This window comes from Lactuca virosa, chromosome 7 (genome assembly GCF_052849685.1).
Source record: "Lactuca virosa cultivar CGN04683 chromosome 7, Lactuca_virosa_CGN04683_v6, whole genome shotgun sequence".
Classification (NCBI taxonomy): Eukaryota; Viridiplantae; Streptophyta; class Magnoliopsida; order Asterales; family Asteraceae; genus Lactuca; species Lactuca virosa.
In genome coordinates, this window is record NC_136432.1 from 118257719 (window position 1) to 118277707 (window position 19989).

At 34.8% G+C, this 19989-nt stretch overlaps 1 protein-coding gene across 1 annotated transcript; it reads left to right on the top strand.

Annotated features, from left to right (window-relative positions):
• The first annotated feature begins 4922 nt into the window (after nucleotides 1-4922).
• LOC145125543 (uncharacterized) lies at nucleotides 4923-9215 on the top strand. Its single transcript, XM_079060987.1, has 6 exons — nucleotides 4923-5033; nucleotides 5142-5261; nucleotides 8439-8517; nucleotides 8604-8690; nucleotides 8785-8844; nucleotides 9078-9215. Exons 1-6 carry the CDS (start codon nucleotides 4978-4980, stop codon nucleotides 9153-9155), a joined length of 480 nt encoding a protein of 159 aa, XP_078917113.1. The 5' UTR covers nucleotides 4923-4977; the 3' UTR covers nucleotides 9156-9215.
• The last annotated feature ends 10774 nt before the right edge of the window (nucleotides 9216-19989 follow it).

A 19989-nucleotide genomic window follows, 5' to 3' on the forward strand; every position in this document is an offset into this window, starting at 1 on the left:
CTGAATTCACATGAACCTAACGATACTGCAACAGTTACCAAATCAAAGACCAAAACAAATTGTAGAAGTGGTGAAATTGGAATTCTAAATCAAACCCAAATCGAAAGAAAATCACATCTATACGAGTGAAATTGAAAAGCAATTAGGATTCGTGTAGTTGATGGTATACCATAATGTTTCTCCCATAAATTGAAACGACAGCACCACGTCTTCCGTTTCCCAAATTGATGATACATGGCATGCGTCATGGTGAATTCGCAGATGCAAGATAAGAAAGAGAGGTATTGTGGAAGCGGTGGGTTTAGGAAGAATTAGGAAAATTAGAAATAGGAAAATTAGTTTAACTTACACCTTTGTCCGGTAGCCTCCGATTAGCCTCTCCGGTGGTGCATCGGCGGCCGACCTCCCTGTTTTTTGTTCCCGTCAACACACATCAACATAGAGGAATCGAAAATCGGTATCCCTTCCCCTTTCACGTTCCAAATCATTTGAGTCCATTATTCTTTCTTCTAAAACTTGATTATCACGAAATACCTGCAACCAACAGTCTGAACGGATTGATTTCCAAATGACAGGCTTTTTAACCCCTAATTTACAGCAGTCAAGGTAAAACTTCACAAAAACACAACAAAAAACGCTAGTGGGTTTGATAAAAATGTTACCTGATGATGCACAGTCTCAGAGAAAGGGGAGAAACTGGAAGGAGGGGGAGCATGGAGAGAGATGAACGCGAAGAGCTTGTTGGGAATAAAGATAGATTTTTTGTTCCCTTGAAACGATCGAAAAGCCAACAGATTAGCAACAATAGACATTTCAACGTCATCGAATTCAACTCCAACATTAAAAACAGATAGGAAATTAGGGTTAGTTCTTCCCTTCTGAATCAGATAGATTACATCTGAGAGGGAACGTCGGAGGAAGGCGGTGGCTGAGACTGGTGGTGGCGATGACGTTGTCGTCGGCGTCACAAGTTTTGCCGCGGTGATGAGAGATTAAGGGGTAGGGGAAGCATATAGAAGATTCAACGTAGGTGAAAGGCGGTGGCGGTCTAATTGGTTAAAGAAGGCGGTCATAGGATAAGATGGAAAGGAAAAATGGGGCGTTTTTATGAAAAGGAAAAGTTGAGTGGAACCGGTGTGGCCAAAGTAGCAAATGAATGAAAAAAATGTGGCAGAAATGAGATTTGGTAAAGGTTACTGTTCACCGAGTTTTTAGCAAAACAATAGTATATATAATTTGAGCGTTGAGTTCTAACATATAGTTTTTATTAGAAATGAAGTAAAACTATGTTTAGAATCACTCGGAAAATATTGGAAGTCTTATGAGATTCCAATCTAATATTGAAATTTAACGAAAATATAAAATTTGAAATAAGTAAAATTTTATTATTGAAAGTTGTAGAGAATCCCGTTAGAAACATTTAAACGAAAACCTCATCGAAATCTGAGATATAACGAAGAAGTTATGACCAATCGAAGTTTCGCGACAGAACCGGCACGACGCCGTATAGCGTAAAAAGTGAGTTTTCGATAAACTACTTTTTAGCCTTAATAATCTAAATTAAAGTTGTAGTATTCGTTAAACCGAGAACTTTCATAAAAAGAACGTCTAAATCTGACTTCGTCTGAGGTAGTTATGATTTTTCTAAGTTTCGGTATAACAGTAGACAGCTAAAAACTCGAAATAAAGATCGAGTGATTTTTAGCCGACACAACCTAAACGAGAATCGAATGTCTCGTTAATAGTAATACAACGGTAAAAAGACAGACGAAAACGGACGTCGGATGAAGAAGTTATGAAATTTTAACGGACTTTTCCTGTCTCGGCCCGTTAAAAATATAATATTAAAAATAAATTCAAAATGAGCCGACGGAGTCAAAATGAAATATGTAGAGCATAATCTCACCTACGCGTGGATATAAAGAACGTCAAAAATGGAGCTCGTATGCGAAAAATATGCATTTTTGAAGTTCGGAGCACAAACTTCGAGAATTTGACTGCATTCACGACCTGAACTCAGTGAACGATGTGTTTCGAGCCTAGAAGACACACGGCAAGCCTAGGGGATGACCAGGATCAAAGTCACAACATGAACATACATGGTTCACGAAGTGAGAGTCGATTTTTCAGCCTATAAATAGAAATCGAGCCCTCCGGGTTTATGTTACAAATTTTCACTCTCATTCACTCTCTAGCCTCTCTCAAGCCCCTCTAACACCCTCCGAAGTCCCGATATCATCCCCGACATCCGAAGCAAGTCCCGACGCTCCGAAGTTCCCAAGAAAATTATATTTTCAAGTCGAAACTCTGCGCGTGTAAGGCCGGTTTTCAACTAAAATCTCCGGTTTCATCGCAGAAAGTCATATTTAGAGCCGAAGTGCTGCCCAAAATATCATTTATTCCTTCGGTTATTTCACGGTGAGTTCAATATATAGGAACAATTGTATATTATGTGTTATATGTGTTATGTGCTTTTCCGTGTTATCTTCTCTTGTTATTATTTCCGCTATTTTGATAGCAAAGCTGTACCTTTGGCCATGTGATCAGTGAAAGGACTTAGATTCACAGTGATATTGGTATGTAGCCTCTGGCCATGTAGAGCATGTCTCGTAAGAGAATGACTTCTATTCTATGGCATTGGCAGAAGGTTAGACAGGGCTGAAATCCTGAAATCTACCAAAACGTTTAATCAGAAAGTGTATGTCTTCTGTGCCATTTGGGCCGAAGTGTTATTGATGTATATCAAGTATTGAAATTGTTATGTCTTATTGATTGATATGGAAAGATTGTCGCATGATTCACATATGCCTTTGTTGTTCATTGTTCCCTTTGCTTCTGCCATATTGAAGTATATATATGGCATAACGTTATATTGTATCTATTATTGAACTCACTAAGCGTCACCGCTTACCCCTCTCAATGTTTAACAATTGCAGGAGATAAGTAAACAGTATAGTCGTATACTGTTGGAAGGTTTAGAATAGTTATAATATTACTTTTGTATTTAGGGATCATATGTGTATAAAAGTATAGTAACCTGGGTAGTTGTGTAATATATAACACATTGTAATAGTCGGTTTGTATCCAGTAGTTTGTAACCACTTTATCAATGTAAAATATTGTTTTTATGAATATGCATGTAGCATGTTTTGGAGTGACAATGTCTTTAGTACGAAAGTTAGGGTCTTTCACAATTGATATTTCTAAAAGAAAAAAAAATGATATTTGGTAACACAAAACTAAAAACCAAAGTGACTAAAGAAACAAAAGCACTATTTGTGATTTAACAATAAAAAAACAGAATTTAGTTCATTTTTATGGGTTCAATTATTCATCAAATGCAATTATTTAATTAACAGAAATGTAATGATAATAAATTTGCTAACAACATCGAAAATCAACAATTATCTTTCGGTCTAATGATTCATTCTGAAATCACTCATTCATACATTTATGTAGTTCATGCAATTAAAAAATATTATATTCAATGGTTTTGTTAAAAATGCAATATATATATATATATATATATATATATATATATATATATATATATATAAGTGAAATCATGAAACCACATACTCATGTTTAAATGATTTTCCAATTAAAGCTCCCCTCAAAGTCATTAGTTACATATAATTACTCTCTGAAAGTTAATATAATCTTAAGCATTTGTTATTGGCCGAATAATAAACATTCGTCAATTGATCAAATTTCATTAAACAATTTAATACTAAAAACACATTTAAACATCAAACAACTACCACTTAACTAATATAATTAAATTAACAAACATTTTTATTATAACTTAACCCAAGTCAACTAAATCCTATGAAAACAATTAATTGAACAAAAATAAGTCCAATAAAACTAATAACTTTACATATTTTGTTCACATAACAGGGAATTGTATACTAGCCCAACAAGTAAATTGTTGCTAGCCCAAAAAGATATCACACAAACACAAGCAAGGAGATAAAACAGCCCACACGCTCCTCCTTCTCTCCGTTCGTTGATAGCTACAAAAATACATAAAAATCGTAGAACAACCTCTTCCCTTCGGCTTGAATTGATTGCAGGTAGGTTTAATTGCACCCATCTTTTCTCTCTTTCTGAATCGATTAACATATTTGAATGCTTCTCTATTTCTCTTTGTGTACTCTTAAATCAATAATTCTTTGCATTACATTGCAGCTTGAATGATCAATCTGGGTTTAAAACAAAGTGACCCTCGACATCTTGTTTTGTTTACGGAGTAAAATTAGGTTAATAAAAGGCGGATTTAAGATTTTGCACTTACTACTGAGTGCTGATTGATTCTAATTTTGTTTATTTGCTACATAAAGATGCTAGGTTTTCTTTATGCGCCCGTATACAATGGTTGGGAGCGGTTTAAAGTCGAATTAGAAGTTAAATTACCATTGACATATTAACAAACAGTACATATACGTTTAATTGCTAATAGAACGCCATTTTTAAACTCAAATGGTGTCATTAGGATCATAGAGATAGAGATGCAGAAAGCAGATGATGGCACCAAGGTCATAGAGGTAGCAAACAAAAGCCAAATGGAACCTGCAAATCTGCAATTGTGACACTGTAGATATAAAGTTTGGGAGTCTAGAAATAGTAAGGAACAAGGGAATGTAATAAACATAAAATGCTAGTTAAATTATATACATAGAATGTGGGATGTAAATTGAACATTATCAATTTAGCGAGATAAAGTCATAAAACCAGCTATATAAGTAAGATGACCTTTAACAGTTTTGTTATCAATAAGTAAGGTTTAAATCTTCCTTTCAAGTTTCAACAATTTTTGTAAATTTTAAGAATTTCATAATTTACGACTTTCTGTCTCATAGTGTAATACATTAAACTACAATTACAATTGTTGTGTTTGATATTTTTCAGGTTATTAGAAACTGTTTTGAAGCCTTTTCTTTTATTTGTAATTTGTAATTCCTGCTACTGATATAGATGGAGGATCACTCAATTTTTAACCACATGATGCTAAATCTTCGTTCCACCTGCAAGTATGTCTTCAGATATTATCATATTAAACTTCTTTATTTTCTTGCCTCTCTTTCTTGAAAAGTAAGTTGTTTATTGTAATTACCATTTTGCCATTATAATGTTGAAAGGTATTATACTGGATACCCAAAGGATCTTGGGCCATCAAGGGTTCTTCATTTTACTTCAGAGCGTGAATTTGTTCATCTTCTACATCAAGGTCACCGTGTGGTTGTTGCATTCACAATCAAGTAATTTAATATAATATATTATCCTTTTTTTCTTTTTTCTTTTATGGTTGTTATTTTCTGTATTCTGTTTGTATTAATATTTTTTCAAGTCGAAACTCTGCGCGTGTAAGGCCGGTTTTCAACTAAAATCTCCGGTTTCATCGCAGAAAGTCATATTTAGAGCCGAAGTGCTGCCCAAAATATCATTTATTCCTTCGGTTATTTCACGGTGAGTTCAATATATAGGAACAATTGTATATTATGTGTTATATGTGTTATGTGCTTTTCCGTGTTATCATCTCTTGTTATTATTTCCGCTATTTTGATAGCAAAGTTGTACCTTTGGCCATGTGATCAGTGAAAGGACTTAGATTCACAGTGATATTGGTATGTAGCCTCTGGCCATGTAGAGCATGTCTCGTAAGAGAATAACTTCTATTCTATGGCATTGGCAGAAGGTTAGACAGGGCTGAAATCTTGAAATCTACCAAAATGTTTAATCAGAAAGTGTATGTCTTCTGTGCCATTTGGGCCGAAGTGTTATTGATGTATATCAAGTATTGAAATTGTTATGTCTTATTGATTGATATGGAAAGATTGTCGCATGATTCACATATGCCTTTGTTGTTCATTGTTCCCTTTGCTTCTGCCATATTGAAGTATATATATGGCATAACGTTATATTGTATCTATTATTGAACTCACTAAGCGTCATCGCTTACCCCTCTCAATGTTTAACAATTGCATGAGATAAGTAAACAGTATAGTCGTATACTGTTGGAAGGTTTAGAATAGTTATAATATTACTTTTGTGTTTAGGGATCATATGTGTATAAAAGTATAGTAACCTGGGTAGTTGTGTAATATATAACATATTGTAATAGTCGGTTTGTATCCAGTAGTTTGTAATTACTTTATCAATGTAAAATATTGTTTTTATGAATATGCATGTAGCATGTTTTGGAGTGACAATGTCTTTAGTACGAAAGTTAGGGTCTTTCACAATTGATATTTCTAAAAGAAAAAAAATGATATTTGGTAACACAAAACTAAAAACCAAAGTGACTAAAGAAACAAAAGCACTATTTGTGATTTAACAATAAAATAACAGAATTTAGTTGATTTTTATGGGTTCAATTATTCATCAAATGCAATTATTTAATTAACAGAAATGTAATGATAATAAATTTGCTAACAACATCCAAAATCAACAATTACCTTTCGGTCTCATGATTCATTCTGAAATCACTCATTCATACATTTATGTAGTTCATGCAATTAAAAAATATTATATTCAATGGTTTTGTTAAAAATGCAATATATATATATATATATATATATATATATATATATATATATATATATATATATATATATATAAGTGAAATCATGAAACCACATACTCATGTTTAAATGATTTTCCAATTAAAGCTCCCCTCAAAGTCATTAGTTACATATAATTACTTTGTGAAAGTTAATTTAATCTTGAGCATTTGTTATTGGCCGAATAATAAACATTCGTCAATTGATCAAATTTCATTAAACAATTTAATACTAAAAACACATTTAAACATCAAACAACTACCACTTAACTAATATAATTAAATTAACAACATTTTTATTATAACTTAACCCAAGTCAACTAAATCCTATGAAAATTACTCCATGGCAATTAATTGAACAAAAATAAGCCTAATAAAACTAATAACTTTACATATTTTGTTCACATAACATGGAATTGTATACTAGCCCAACAAGTAAATTGTTGCTAGCCCAAAAAGATATCACACAAACACAAGCAAGGAGATAAAACAGCCCACATGCTCCTCCTTCTCTCCGTTCGTTGATAGCTACAAAAATACATAAAAATCGTAGAACAACCTCTTCCCTTCGGCTTGAATTGATTGCAGGTAGGTTTAATTGCACCCATCTTTTCTCTCTTTCTGAATCGATTAACATATTTGAATGCTTCTCTATTTCTCTTTGTGTACTCTTAAATCAATAATTCTCTGCATTACATTGCAGCTTGAATGATCAATCTGGGTTTAAAACAAAGTGACCCTCGACATCTTGTTTTGTGTACGGAGTAAAATTAGGTTTATAAAAGGCGGATTTAAGATTTTGCACTTACTACTGAGTGCTGATTGATTCTAATTTTGTTTATTTGCTACATAAAGATGCTAGGTTTTCTTTATGCGCCCGTATACAATGGTTGGGAGCGGTTTAAAGTCGAATTAGAAGTTAAATTACCATTGACATATTAACAAACAGTACATATACGTTTAATTGCTAATAGAACGCCATTTTTAAACTCAAATGGTGTCATTAGGATCATAGAGATAGAGATGCAGAAAGCAAAGCAGATGATGGCACCAAGGTCATAGAGGTAGCAAACAAAAGCCAAATGGAACCTGCAAATCTGCAATTGTGACACTGTAGATATAAAGTTTGGGAGTCTAGAAATAGTAAGGAACAAGGGAATGTAATAAACATAAAATGCTAGTTAAATTATATACATAGAATGTGGGATGTAAATTGAACATTATCAATTTAGCGGGATAAAGTCATAAAACCAGCTATATAAGTAAGGTGACCTTTAAAAGTTTTGTTATCAATAAGTAAGGTTTAAATCTTCCTTTCAAGTTTCAACAGTTTTAGTAAATTTTAAGAATTTCATAATTTACGACTTTCTGTCTCATAGTGTAATACATTAAACTACAATTACAATTGTTGTGTTTGATATTTTTCAGGTTATTAGGAACTGTTTTGAAGCCTTTTCTTTTCTTTGTAATTTGTAATTCCTGCTACTGATATAGATGGAGGATCACTCAATTTTTAACCACATGATGCTAAATCTTCGTTCCACCTGCAAGTATGTCTTCAGTTATTATCATATTAAACTTCTTTATTTTCTTGCCTCTCTTTCTTGAAAAGTAAGTTGTTTATTGTAATTACCATTTTGCCATTATAATGTTGAAAGGTATTATACTGGATACCCAAAGGATCTTGGGCCATCAAGGGTTCTTCATTTTACTTGAGAGCGTGAATTTGTTCATCTTCTACATCAAGGTCACCGTGTGGTTGTTGCATTCACAATCAAGTAATTTAATATAATATATTATCCTTTTTTTCTTTTTTCTTTTATGATTGTTATTTTCTGTATTCTGTTTGTATTAATATTTTTTTTAATATTTTCAGGAGTAATTATACAAAACATCTTGACAAGGTATTGGAGGAAGCTGCTGCTGAGTTTTATCGAGAAATTAAATTTATGCGAGTAAGTTGGCTCTTTCAAGATTGTCTTAAAAAAAAAGATAACCTTTTTGATTTTCTGGTTTTTTGATGGGGTATTAATATTATTAGGTTGAATGTCCAAAATATATTGGATTTTGTATGACACGACAAAAGAAGGATTATCCATTTATAGAAATGTTTCATAGCCCGAAGCAAGTAAGTTTTCTATTTTTTATTAAGCGATGTTCAAAAAATCATATTAAGTTGTTGTTCTTGCATTAAGTCACATTTTTACCTACATTTGGTGTAGGCAAATCAAACAAGGGGTGTTGATCCAAATGTTACAAAGTACTCTGTCAAAGTTTTACCCGTGAGTTCTTTAAACTTGTTTTGTTAAATTATATTTTTAATTTTATATATGGATATATTTTCTCGTGTATAATATACACACATGTCTATATGTGTTTGTTTACATGTACACATGGCCTATATATACACTCACACCCACACCCACACCCACATGTCTAGATAAATAAATACACACATGTTTAATATATGGCGATACTGAATTCATAAGATTTTATTTTATTTTTTTATTTTCAGTACAACTATGATGTGAACGCATATGGATTTAGAGAGTTTTTTAAGCGACACAACATACAGTCGTCCAGTCACAAGTGACCTGGCACGCCACCTGGCTTTATGGATTTTTTTGTGGTAGGATTTTTTGTTTAATTGTAATTTCTATTTATGTTAACATTATCTGTTTTTCTATTTACTAAAATTCATATTTACATGTAATATATTAGTAATCACTATAACATATTAACATACTCTAGTGGTTGATTTTACTCAACATGTTTTATTGGTTATGTTTTTGTTTTATTTATTCTTAAGACATTACTTAAATGTCCATGACTCTGTGTGGCATATAATTAAAATCTCAATTGAGTAGTTAATATTATTAGTTTTATATTTTCTTAAAGAAGAGTGGTTCGATTTTTCAAGTAAGTTATAAATATTATTCGTAAGATAAGATCAACGCAAAGAGCCACTACACGACGAGTTATAATTACTTTACACTTTACAGATATTCTTTTAATCAGGTTTAATCAACATTATGAGTTTAAACTTTATTATAGTATCCGTTATATATTTATATTATAAAAGAATACATAGGTAGTATGGCTGGACTCTTGATCTAACCTCGAATTCTTGAAAAAAAAAATTGTCAAGGAAAAGGTGCCATGATCTTTGATCACTAACTTAACTTCCCATTGGTATACACAAAAAACTATGAAAATAAACATATAGATTAATATAGGGATGAGCATATGGACCGGGGAACCGGGCGGAACCGGTCCCGGAACCGGAACCCGATGGAACCGGTCGGGCCAGGACCGATACTATAATTTCGTCAATTTTTGGAACCGGTCGTTGGAACCGGCCCGGAACCGGACCGGATAACTCACTCAAAATTTGAAAGTGGCATAAATCACCCAATTTAACTTTTTTTTGACCTGAATCTTTTTCCTACATGTAGATTATGATTTGTAGTTAAGTTTAGACTATAAAAACGCTTGATTATGTTAAAAATTGAATGACTTACAAGCCCCCGAAAGGAAGGGTATCAAATCAAAAAAAAAAAAAAAGTTTCAGCAATTAAATGTAATCTGACTTTGTTGTTCAAATGTGCATAACTCACTCAATTTAACTTGTTTTGACCTGAATCTTTTTCCTACATGTAGATTAGGATTTGTAGTTAAGTTTAGACTATAAAAACGCTTGATTTGGTTAAAAATTGAATGAGTTACAAACCCCGCAAGGAAGGGTGTCAAATTAAAATTTTTTTTATGTTACAGCAATTAAACATAATATGACTTTGTTGTTCAAATGTGCATAACTCACTCAATTTAAGTTTTTTTTACCTGAATCTTTTTCCTACACGTAGTTTAGGTTTTATAGTTAAGTTTAGATTATAAAAATGTTTGATTTGAATAAAAATTGAATGAGTTACAAGTCCCGCAAGTCAGACCGGTTCCAAAATCGAAAACCCGACAAAAACCGGAACCGGAACCGGTAGAACCGCCAGGCCGGTTCGGTTCTTGATTTTGGCCGAAGCCGGTTCCCGGGTCGGGTCCGGGTCGTGCCGGTTCCGGCCGGTTCGGTCCATTTGCTCATGCCTAGATTAATGTGAATCTATTATAATAAGAGGACATGGTAAAATTAACAATATTTTAATTTTTTTTTCTTCTTCTTATAATTAGCATCAGAATCGTGTCGTAACTATTGAAGGGATTAAATCTGAATCTTATTAATGAATTTCTGAAAACAATACGTTAAAAACAAAGAATGAAGTATTTCTTTTCCCTCTCAGTATTTCTTTCAAATAAGGAATTTTTAAATTTAATTTTGTACTTTTTTTTTTGACAATGAAGATGAAGGTAAAGAAAATGATAGATACAAAGAAAATGTCAAAATTATAGATGTATAAATAAATTAGAGTCACGTGTTGAATAGATGGTCTCATTAAAGATGAGCTAGGTTATAATATGGATGGACAACGATTGTGCGGACGTGTGGACAATACTATTCTATGAGAATTACTAAAAGAATAAGTTGTTTAGTAATGCGAATACATTCAACCTCACACAATTATCATAATTTTCATGCATTCTCACATATTCTTATTCATTTTTGTTCTCACACATCGTTTTTCACTCATTTTCATTCTTACTGAATACGACTCAATAAACATTCTGACAACATTCTGACATAATGAAAATAATAATAAAAAGTCTATAATAACCTTATAGACGATTTAATTAACGAGAATGTTTGATAATGACAATAGTTATGTAAGATTGAACGTATTTATATTATCAAAAAACATATTTTCTTTGTCATTCTCAGAGAATAGCACTGTCCACACGCCCGCACAATAGATGTCAATCCACATTTTGTAACATCCAAAAATACGAGCCAAAAAAAATTTCATTTTTGAAACATATACTTAGCAAACATTAGAAATAAAACATTCACTGATCATATCATTTCATAAAAATGTCGCGTGTCCGGAAACCATTTTATAAAAACATAATAATGTCAGAGTACAAATCCCAGAATAACTCATGATGCGGAAATCAATGTGTGTGTATGATGTGCCGCTACCGCGCCAGCTCTTTCCCCTTCGACGAAGAGGTACCTGAAAACAAAACTATAAACTGTAAGCACAAAGCTTAGTGAGTTCCCCCATCATACCACCTACCATACAGTTACATAACATACATATATTGTCCGGCATATCTGGGTGCCCGACCTACCCCTTCGGTCCTCCCGACCGGATACTGTCTAGCATATCTGGGAGCTGGCCTCCCCTTCGGTCCTCTCGACCGGGTTCTGACTAGCATATCTGGGTGCTGGTCTCCCCTTCGGTCCTCTCGACCGGGTACTGTCTAGCATATCTGGGAGCTGGCCTCCCCTTCGGTCCTCTCGACCGGGTACTGACTAGCATATCTGGGTGCTGGTCTCCCCTTCGGTCCTCTCGACCGGGTACTGGGGACTATTTCACCCCCTTACTACTACCACATAACACATTTATCACATAATCTATCTAGCATGGCTGGGCACGACCGCCCCTTCGACCCTATTGGCCGGTAATCTGGGGACTATCTCCCCCTACAGTCACTAGTACATAACATCATGTCATTTTAGCACATAAACATATCACAGGTAGTAACAACCCTAGATGAATATCACAGAGACAATCATCTATCATGCAACTCCTACTGGTGGGCCGGCATTGTGGCCGTAGACCCACCGCTACTGGAAGGTAACTCACCTCAAAGTGGCTGCTAATCTGCGTGGGAACTGACTGACTTCTGCTGCTGCTGCTCCGGAAATCCTCCGGCTATAATTCCCACAAAAACACTCAGTCAAATACTGCTAACCGCCCTCAGGGTAAAATGACCATTTACCCCTAACTAAACCAAGAGTCAAAATCAAAGTCAACTTCCAGTTGACCCGACTCGCCGAGTTGGCTTGCCAACTCGCCGAGTCCCTATCCACTCGATTGACCATAATCTCGTCTCTACTCGTCGAGTTAGGCATTGACTCGACGAGTTTCCTTCTAAACCGATGACCACTAGTCCTTCATCCTACTCGCCGAGTTGTATGAACAACTCGTCGAGTTCATCTTCAACCGAAGAACATTCTATGCTGAGACTCGCCGAGTCGTATGAACAACTCGTCGAGTCTGTTCTTGAGGCTCGCCGAGTCAGGGCATTGACTCGCCGAGTTCCTCCATGAGTGAGTCTGGCTTCCGACTCACTGAGTCACCCCCCCATGACTCAAGACTCCACTCAGCAACACGAAAAAGGGAAAACTCGAGGACTCACGACTCGACTCGCCGAGTCCGATGAACGACTCGCCGAGTCGACCACATGCCACTAATATATACTCGATTTTGCTTGGATCTAGCTCATTCCATACGTAGATCTAGGTTCCTAGGGCTTGATTAACACGTAAAGTTTCCAACTTTACGTGTAAATAAACACCAATGAAGGTTTTAGGGCTCAAAATGCACTAAAAGAGTAGATCTAGGGCTTTCATGCAATATGGCTTCATAAAGGCAGTGGATCCGAGCTCCTAGAGCTCAATCATGCCTAGATCTAAAGGTTGATCGGCTTATCACAGACCCTAGTTCATACCCAAGCTTGGAAATGGCTCAAGAAGGACTTTAATGGAGCTCTAAGGGACTATAAGCATGAGAACAGAGGGAAACTGAGTTATACCTCAAGGAAATCTCTGAAATAACACCAAGATGCCTGGCCTCCTTCCTCTCCTCTTGATCTACTCTCCTTTCTCTCTCAAAGTCTTCAAGAAATCACACCAAGCACTTCAATTTCACAAGGAACGATGTTAGAACGATATAGGGGGCTCTGAGGGTGAATGGGGGCGAGCTTGGGGCGCATAAGGTTGGTTTTAAATAGGGTGCAAACCCTTGGAATTAGGGTTTCACCAGACAGCGGGGACTCGCCGAGTCCAGAATATGGACTCGCCGAGTCGCCAACTTAAACGTGTTCCATGTCCCGGCTTTACTCGGCGAGTCGGGCCTACAACTCGCCGAGTCCAAGGCTAAAAATGCAAAATACTTAGATAAATTTACATACCAGGAACCAGGTGCTACACATTTGAACCTAGCTCCATTAAAGATATTATGGATATTTACCTCGTTAACCATAAAAGAAACACATATCTTACATTGCAACGACGCATTATGGAAATATCAACATATGACTATGGTTTGCCAAAACTTTATTCGTAATTCGACAAAAGGGTTCTTCATAAATGAGATATTTTGAAGATGACCTGTAAATTTCGAATAACATTTGGAAATTAAAAATCTAGACAAGACCGTTGGTTTTTGAAATCGAGTACAAGGCGTACAGTAATTTTGAAAATAACTTTTTTCGAACTCGTGTTAGCATTTTCAAAGTCACTTAGATTTTAAGAATTTGTTTTCTGACATAAAGCAATTTCGTAAATTGTTTTTTTTTTTTGGTAATTTCAAACTAAATTATTATTTCCAAAGGGCTTTTATTCTTAGCAAAGAGTGTTCGAAAATTTCGAAATTGATGAGAATTTTTGAATTTTTTTCCTTGTTCTTAGTGCGTGTGATGATATATTTCTGAAGTCATTCCCTCCCAACCTTCTTGTCACATAGTTGTCACATCAATTTCTCTCTCTTCTCACCTTCATCTTTTTTACTCCTAATATACAAATATTAAAACAATATAGGTACAAGTTATGAAGCATACATAGATAGAAACTAGGAGCAGGTTCTGGTAGTTAATCCACCTAACCCGCACCATTCTGAAACCACACTCCATGAGTCCACGGAGTTGGGGTACTTTTATTACTACTCCCAAAAATAAGTCACAACCGTGCACACTAAGGTGCCGTTTTTTTTTTCAAAGCGAAAATGTCTGAAGTCTGCGGACCACCTCTGCAACCCGAAGAAGGGGATCAAACAGTTGTAGCATGTAATAAAAAGTATGTTTGTTTTTTAACATCTGCAAACTGCTGCAATAGGTTAAAGTAAAGTGTGAAGAGGTTTGAAGCAGAGGGTCAAATGTTGCGCCACGCAGCACATGCGCAACAGTTTTTAAATTAGAAGTCTTCTGAAAAACAAACAGTTGTGAAAGACCAAGTGTTGTGCGGCGCAACATAAGTGGTCAGAAGTGATTTTTTAGAAAAAACAAACAACACCTAAGCAGGGGCGTATTTAAAAAGTATGAAGGTATGTCCCAGGACCTACCTAAGATTTGTATTTCATTTATAATATATATACTACAAAAATTAGGAACCACTTTAGAAAAAATAAAGGACCTACATTGAGTTTGTTTTTTTTTAAATGTCTTAAAAAACCATTTTAAAATAAGAAAAAAATAAGTTACATGGGGCATTTGTGCTGTTAAATATATAGGATTAAATATAATATATAGTTTTTATCAAACAATAAGGTATCAATGCACTAATAATCAACTTGTTTTTCATTAAATCGTTCGGTTTTTTCAATTATATTTTAATCGGTTTTTTAAAATTTTAATTGGTGGTGCCTGATGGGTTTTTTCAGTTATGTTTCATTAAATCGTACACGATCCGACCCGACCCGACCCCTCACAAGTGTTGTTGATTTTTTTTTTATCGGCTCCACATAATTTGGGAACCACGTGATATTTTGTTATAGATTCGCCACTGCACCTAAGTGATCGTCAAAACCTTATGAGTGAGATGTGTTGGAATGTACACATAATTGTCATTCCAATTCCTTTTTAAAGAGATTATCAAAAAGAAGAATCTATCCGACCAAGGAGAGATCCATGAAGCAGTTGCAGGCATATGACATGCTGCATGTTGTATGCGATGCCTGAATGCCGATCTATAATTCTGGAATACCTAACTGTTGAAACTCAGTCTAAATGATCGGGTTGTGTTGAATCGAGGTTGAATGTAGGTTGATGATAGAGGAGATAGCAACAATAACAAATTTTAGGAAGTTGTATCTACTTCATGGTTCGATTAGGGGTGGCAAATCAGACACCTGTGTCATTTTTAGTGACACGACACGACATGACAATTTTTATATAACATGAACATAACGCGGCATGATGTCGTGTTTTGTTTTACTAACACGAAAACAACCCTATCAAAAACACGATAAAAACGACCAACACAACAAACACGAAAAATGATAAAATAAAATAAACATTTATTTATTTATTTATTTATTTATTTATTTATTTCGAATTTAATCTTACAAAACGACAGCACGACAAACACATATTAATATCATGTTTATTTCATGTTGAATCTTGAACACGACATGACGTCGTATTTTTTACATCTCACACAAAATTTTATATTTATTTCGTAGTTGAAATAAATAATGACACAAAAAAATTATCAAAGTAATAAAATAATGTAAATCCCTAAAGCCAATTTGAATCATGTGAGGAGAAAATTAACACATTATTTAATGGCCCATGTGATGATATGATTCACAAACGTCCAATTGATGATTTTTATTATTACATATTTTGTCTTATCAAGAAAAAAAAAATTAGTTTATCCTAAATAAGTTAACAGTTAAAATAAGCCTTGACGGACAAAAACGTCAAGATGTGAGTTGGAATGGCCTTATAAATAACTATTTAGTTGGATTTGTTAAGATTCACTCGTAGTAAATTAGTGAATCCTATGCATTACAGGAGGAATGACAATAGAAAAAGGGATAAAAAGTTTCCCAAATGATAACATTAGTTCAAGTATTAATAGAAACTATAGTTGCATGTTTGATTTATCATATAGTTCAAGTATTAATGAAACTTGTGGACTAAATTGATATGAGCTACTTATGATAACAGTAACAATACCATCAAATAATATTGTTGCCCTTCATGTGTGATTTTCAAAATTCCTTGAAAAATATTAAAGCAGATTCTACAGTAAAAAAAACATTGTAATTTTCTTCAATAGAAGAAAAACCGTACAATCAATCAAACATTTTTACAAACCAACCAAACATCAATCTCAAACTACTAATCTCTTAAATCAGAATCTCTTCGATTAAAGGATAAATCAGACTCTCTTCGATTAAAGGATATCTCTCTAATTGTAGCTAAAAGTGGCTTCCACGACAACATCTTGGTCGACCTATTGATATTACTATTTTCTTCGGTAGTGCTAGGGTTCTCCGAACCCTGACTCGATCCTCTCTCTTGTGAGTTAGCCAAATTGGTAGGCCTCGGCCTGGGCCTAGGCGTAGGCCTCGGCCTAGGCTTGGGCTTGGACCAAGCGGCTTTAGCTAAGCTGCTCAGCTTATTCGCAAGACGAATCAAGTCTCTTGAGCGTTGATCATTGTTTCGTGGGTTTGAACGCCGACTCGACCTTGTCTCTTGTGGGCTACCCGACAGGGTGCGATTGGGCTTGGACCGATGGTCCCTCACTATGCTTGTGAACTCCTTTGCAAGACTTAAGTCTCTTGAGGAGTCATCAAGGCATGGGTTCGAACCCTGGCTCAACCCTTTCTCCGGTGAGCTAGCCAAACGGGTGGGCTTGGGCTTGGGCTTGGACCGATGGGCCTTGGCTATGCTTGTGAGTTTCTGCGCAAGACACATCAAGTCTTTCGAAGACTCATTCAACCGAAGGATTGAGTAGGGTAGCACAAAGTAGATCCTACCTGGTTCAAGTAAGGCATCAAGCTTCATTAAGACCAACCCGTGCATAAGTTGTATCGGAGTGGTCATGAAGTGTTTGGGAAAACCTCCGATTATCTGTCCGACAGTGATCGGGGCATCAAATTCTTCTAAAACACCGTCCAAATGGACCACTCGGATGGTCGTTGATGTTGGTTCGGTTGATCTTATGCAAGGCTTACAAGAGCCCATCGGTTGAAGACACCCGCAACGGTACACAGGCGCATGGCTCATGTTGATCGAACCCGAGTCGGATGGTTCGGTGTTGTTGGACCGGTTTCTCTCTCTCTCCCTCTCTTAAAAGAAAAAGTTTCTATTTATGAGGTGATCCACATGATTCATTCTCTTACAAGTGTAGGAGACCTTTGTACTTATATGTATAGTGCATGTGTGGAATGAAAGGAATCTGGTCAATCACTCACTAGAATGTACTTTGAGAGCAAAAAGGCAGTATGCATTATTATTATAAGGTCTTTGAGCGTATATTTCACGACAAGAGATTTTTTTATTGGGTTACGAAACTATAAAAACAGTAGGTTATACACAAGTTTGTTCTCATGTTTTATAACTATTTTTTTATGCAAAAATATTATTCTCTTAAAAACTTATTTAATAACTAATTATATTATAAATATATAAAAGTAGAAATATATTCCATTAGCAAAGTATTATTGGCATTGGTGCCTTGGTGGTGTTATATCTTATATCTATCCGATGTTTACCATGATCTGGGCCACGAGGTGTGCAGTCTTGTAGACGGCAAGTTGACCCCAGTCTTACCAAATCCACTTGTTGTCTTATCAAAACCTAACATACTTTCGTACTTTTGTTTGGATACGTATATTCTGTTTCTTAATATAATATTTTACAAAAATAAGTTCATGATACTCTATAATTCATTTCTCTTTCATTAATATTTCCCACATCTTGTTAACATAAGCTTTTATTAATTATTATTTTTTCCCTTTATTTGTTTGCATCTAGAAGTTCATTGTCATTGAGGGTTTCCTTCCCAACATCTTGTTACGAGATTTGACCATTTTACCCTTTGGGACTGATTCTTACCTTGCTGTTATCTGGGAATAGTTTATTTGCTGTTGCTATTCCTTTGGAGCTTTGTTGGTGTGACCATTTTACCCTTGAGGGTCGTTTTGCTTGTTTCATGTTGTCGCTAACTTTTAGTTCTCCTCTCTTCTGTATAAATACCGATGTATTCTTTATTATATTCATGGAGTGAAATACAACAATTATTAATCTTCACATGTATCATGAGACACATAAAAAAAATTCTCTTCTCTTCTCCACACCGAATACTACTCGATAGCTCACCCTAATTCATCTCTTCTGAATCTTGCATTCAGAAATTCCTCCACTCTCAATTTTCAGATTCCATCAATCAGCATAAAGCTTGATAATTGTCTCTATCAAGCTTTATGCTGATTGATGGAATCTGAAAATTGAGAGTGGGGGAATTTGTGATTACAAGATTCAGATGAGAGGAATTAGGATAACAATTTCTTCGAGTCCATAATATGCATCGACCTTGTGATTATTGACTTGATTGGTTGACTTGCTTCTGAACTTAATTGTTCATTATAGTTTGATTTGATTCTTAATTTTTTATTATATATGATTTTTATGATAACATACTTGTTCGGTATAGATGATTTTGATAAGAACATGTTCAAAATAGATTATTTGGTAGTTCATGAGATTATTTCGATGACAACTTAATTTTTCATTTTTTTTTTCTAGAAAAAACAATTTTTTTCTATTGATAAATCCATCCATCCCTCTATGTTTACTTTAAATAAAAAAAATGCTAATGGTTAGGTAATTTTTGAACATCTTCATATGTTCTTTATAAAACTTCCTAGGAACCATATATATACATTCGCCTTTTGAACAACATTCAAGTAATTCAAGGAGGGACCCCACCCCACTGACCCCAACCACCATCCACCACTTGGTGCACCACCCCACCAAAGTAGCCACCCACCGGCGGTGGTGGTGGTGGTGGCAGCATTGTACTTTCGCATTTGACCCTAAAAAACAAACCAAGAAATTTATCTTTAAGTTGACATAGAATTGAATAAAAAGGGGCTAAATGCAAGAAATTAATAGCAACGTGTTTTCATTTATTTGTTTATCATAGCATCATACTTTGGTCAGTGTTGTAAAAATCCCGACTAGGTCCCGATTAATCTCCGATTAATCCCTAGGCGCTACTCGACCGATTAGAGGGCGCTTAGCGATTAATCCCTGCATATACAATGAGTGAAGTAGTAGAAACTGATGAAATTTTAACACTTTGAAGAAGTTATATCTTAATAGAAACTATTTAAGATATGATTAGTATTGTATTAATCATATTAATCTATTTTGTTATGATATTAGTGGTATTTATGAACTTTTATATGATATTAGTCATATTTAATTTTTAAAAAATCAACAAATTAGCAATTAATGGTCCCCGATTAATCTCCGTCTAACCGATTAATCCCTTAACCCCAGTCCACCGACTAGCTAACGTCGAGCGATTTTTACAACCTTGACTTTGGTTTTTTCTATTACAGCATTGTACTTTCAAAAAAGATCTTATTAACAAAGTGTATTTTAAAAATCTACCCAGTTATAACATTGTACTTTTATTTTCTTATACATGGAAAGATTTCACAAAGTAAAATGTTGTAATAGGAAAAATCGAAAGTAAGAAGATATACTAAACAAATCAAGCAAACCTGTCTCTATCATGA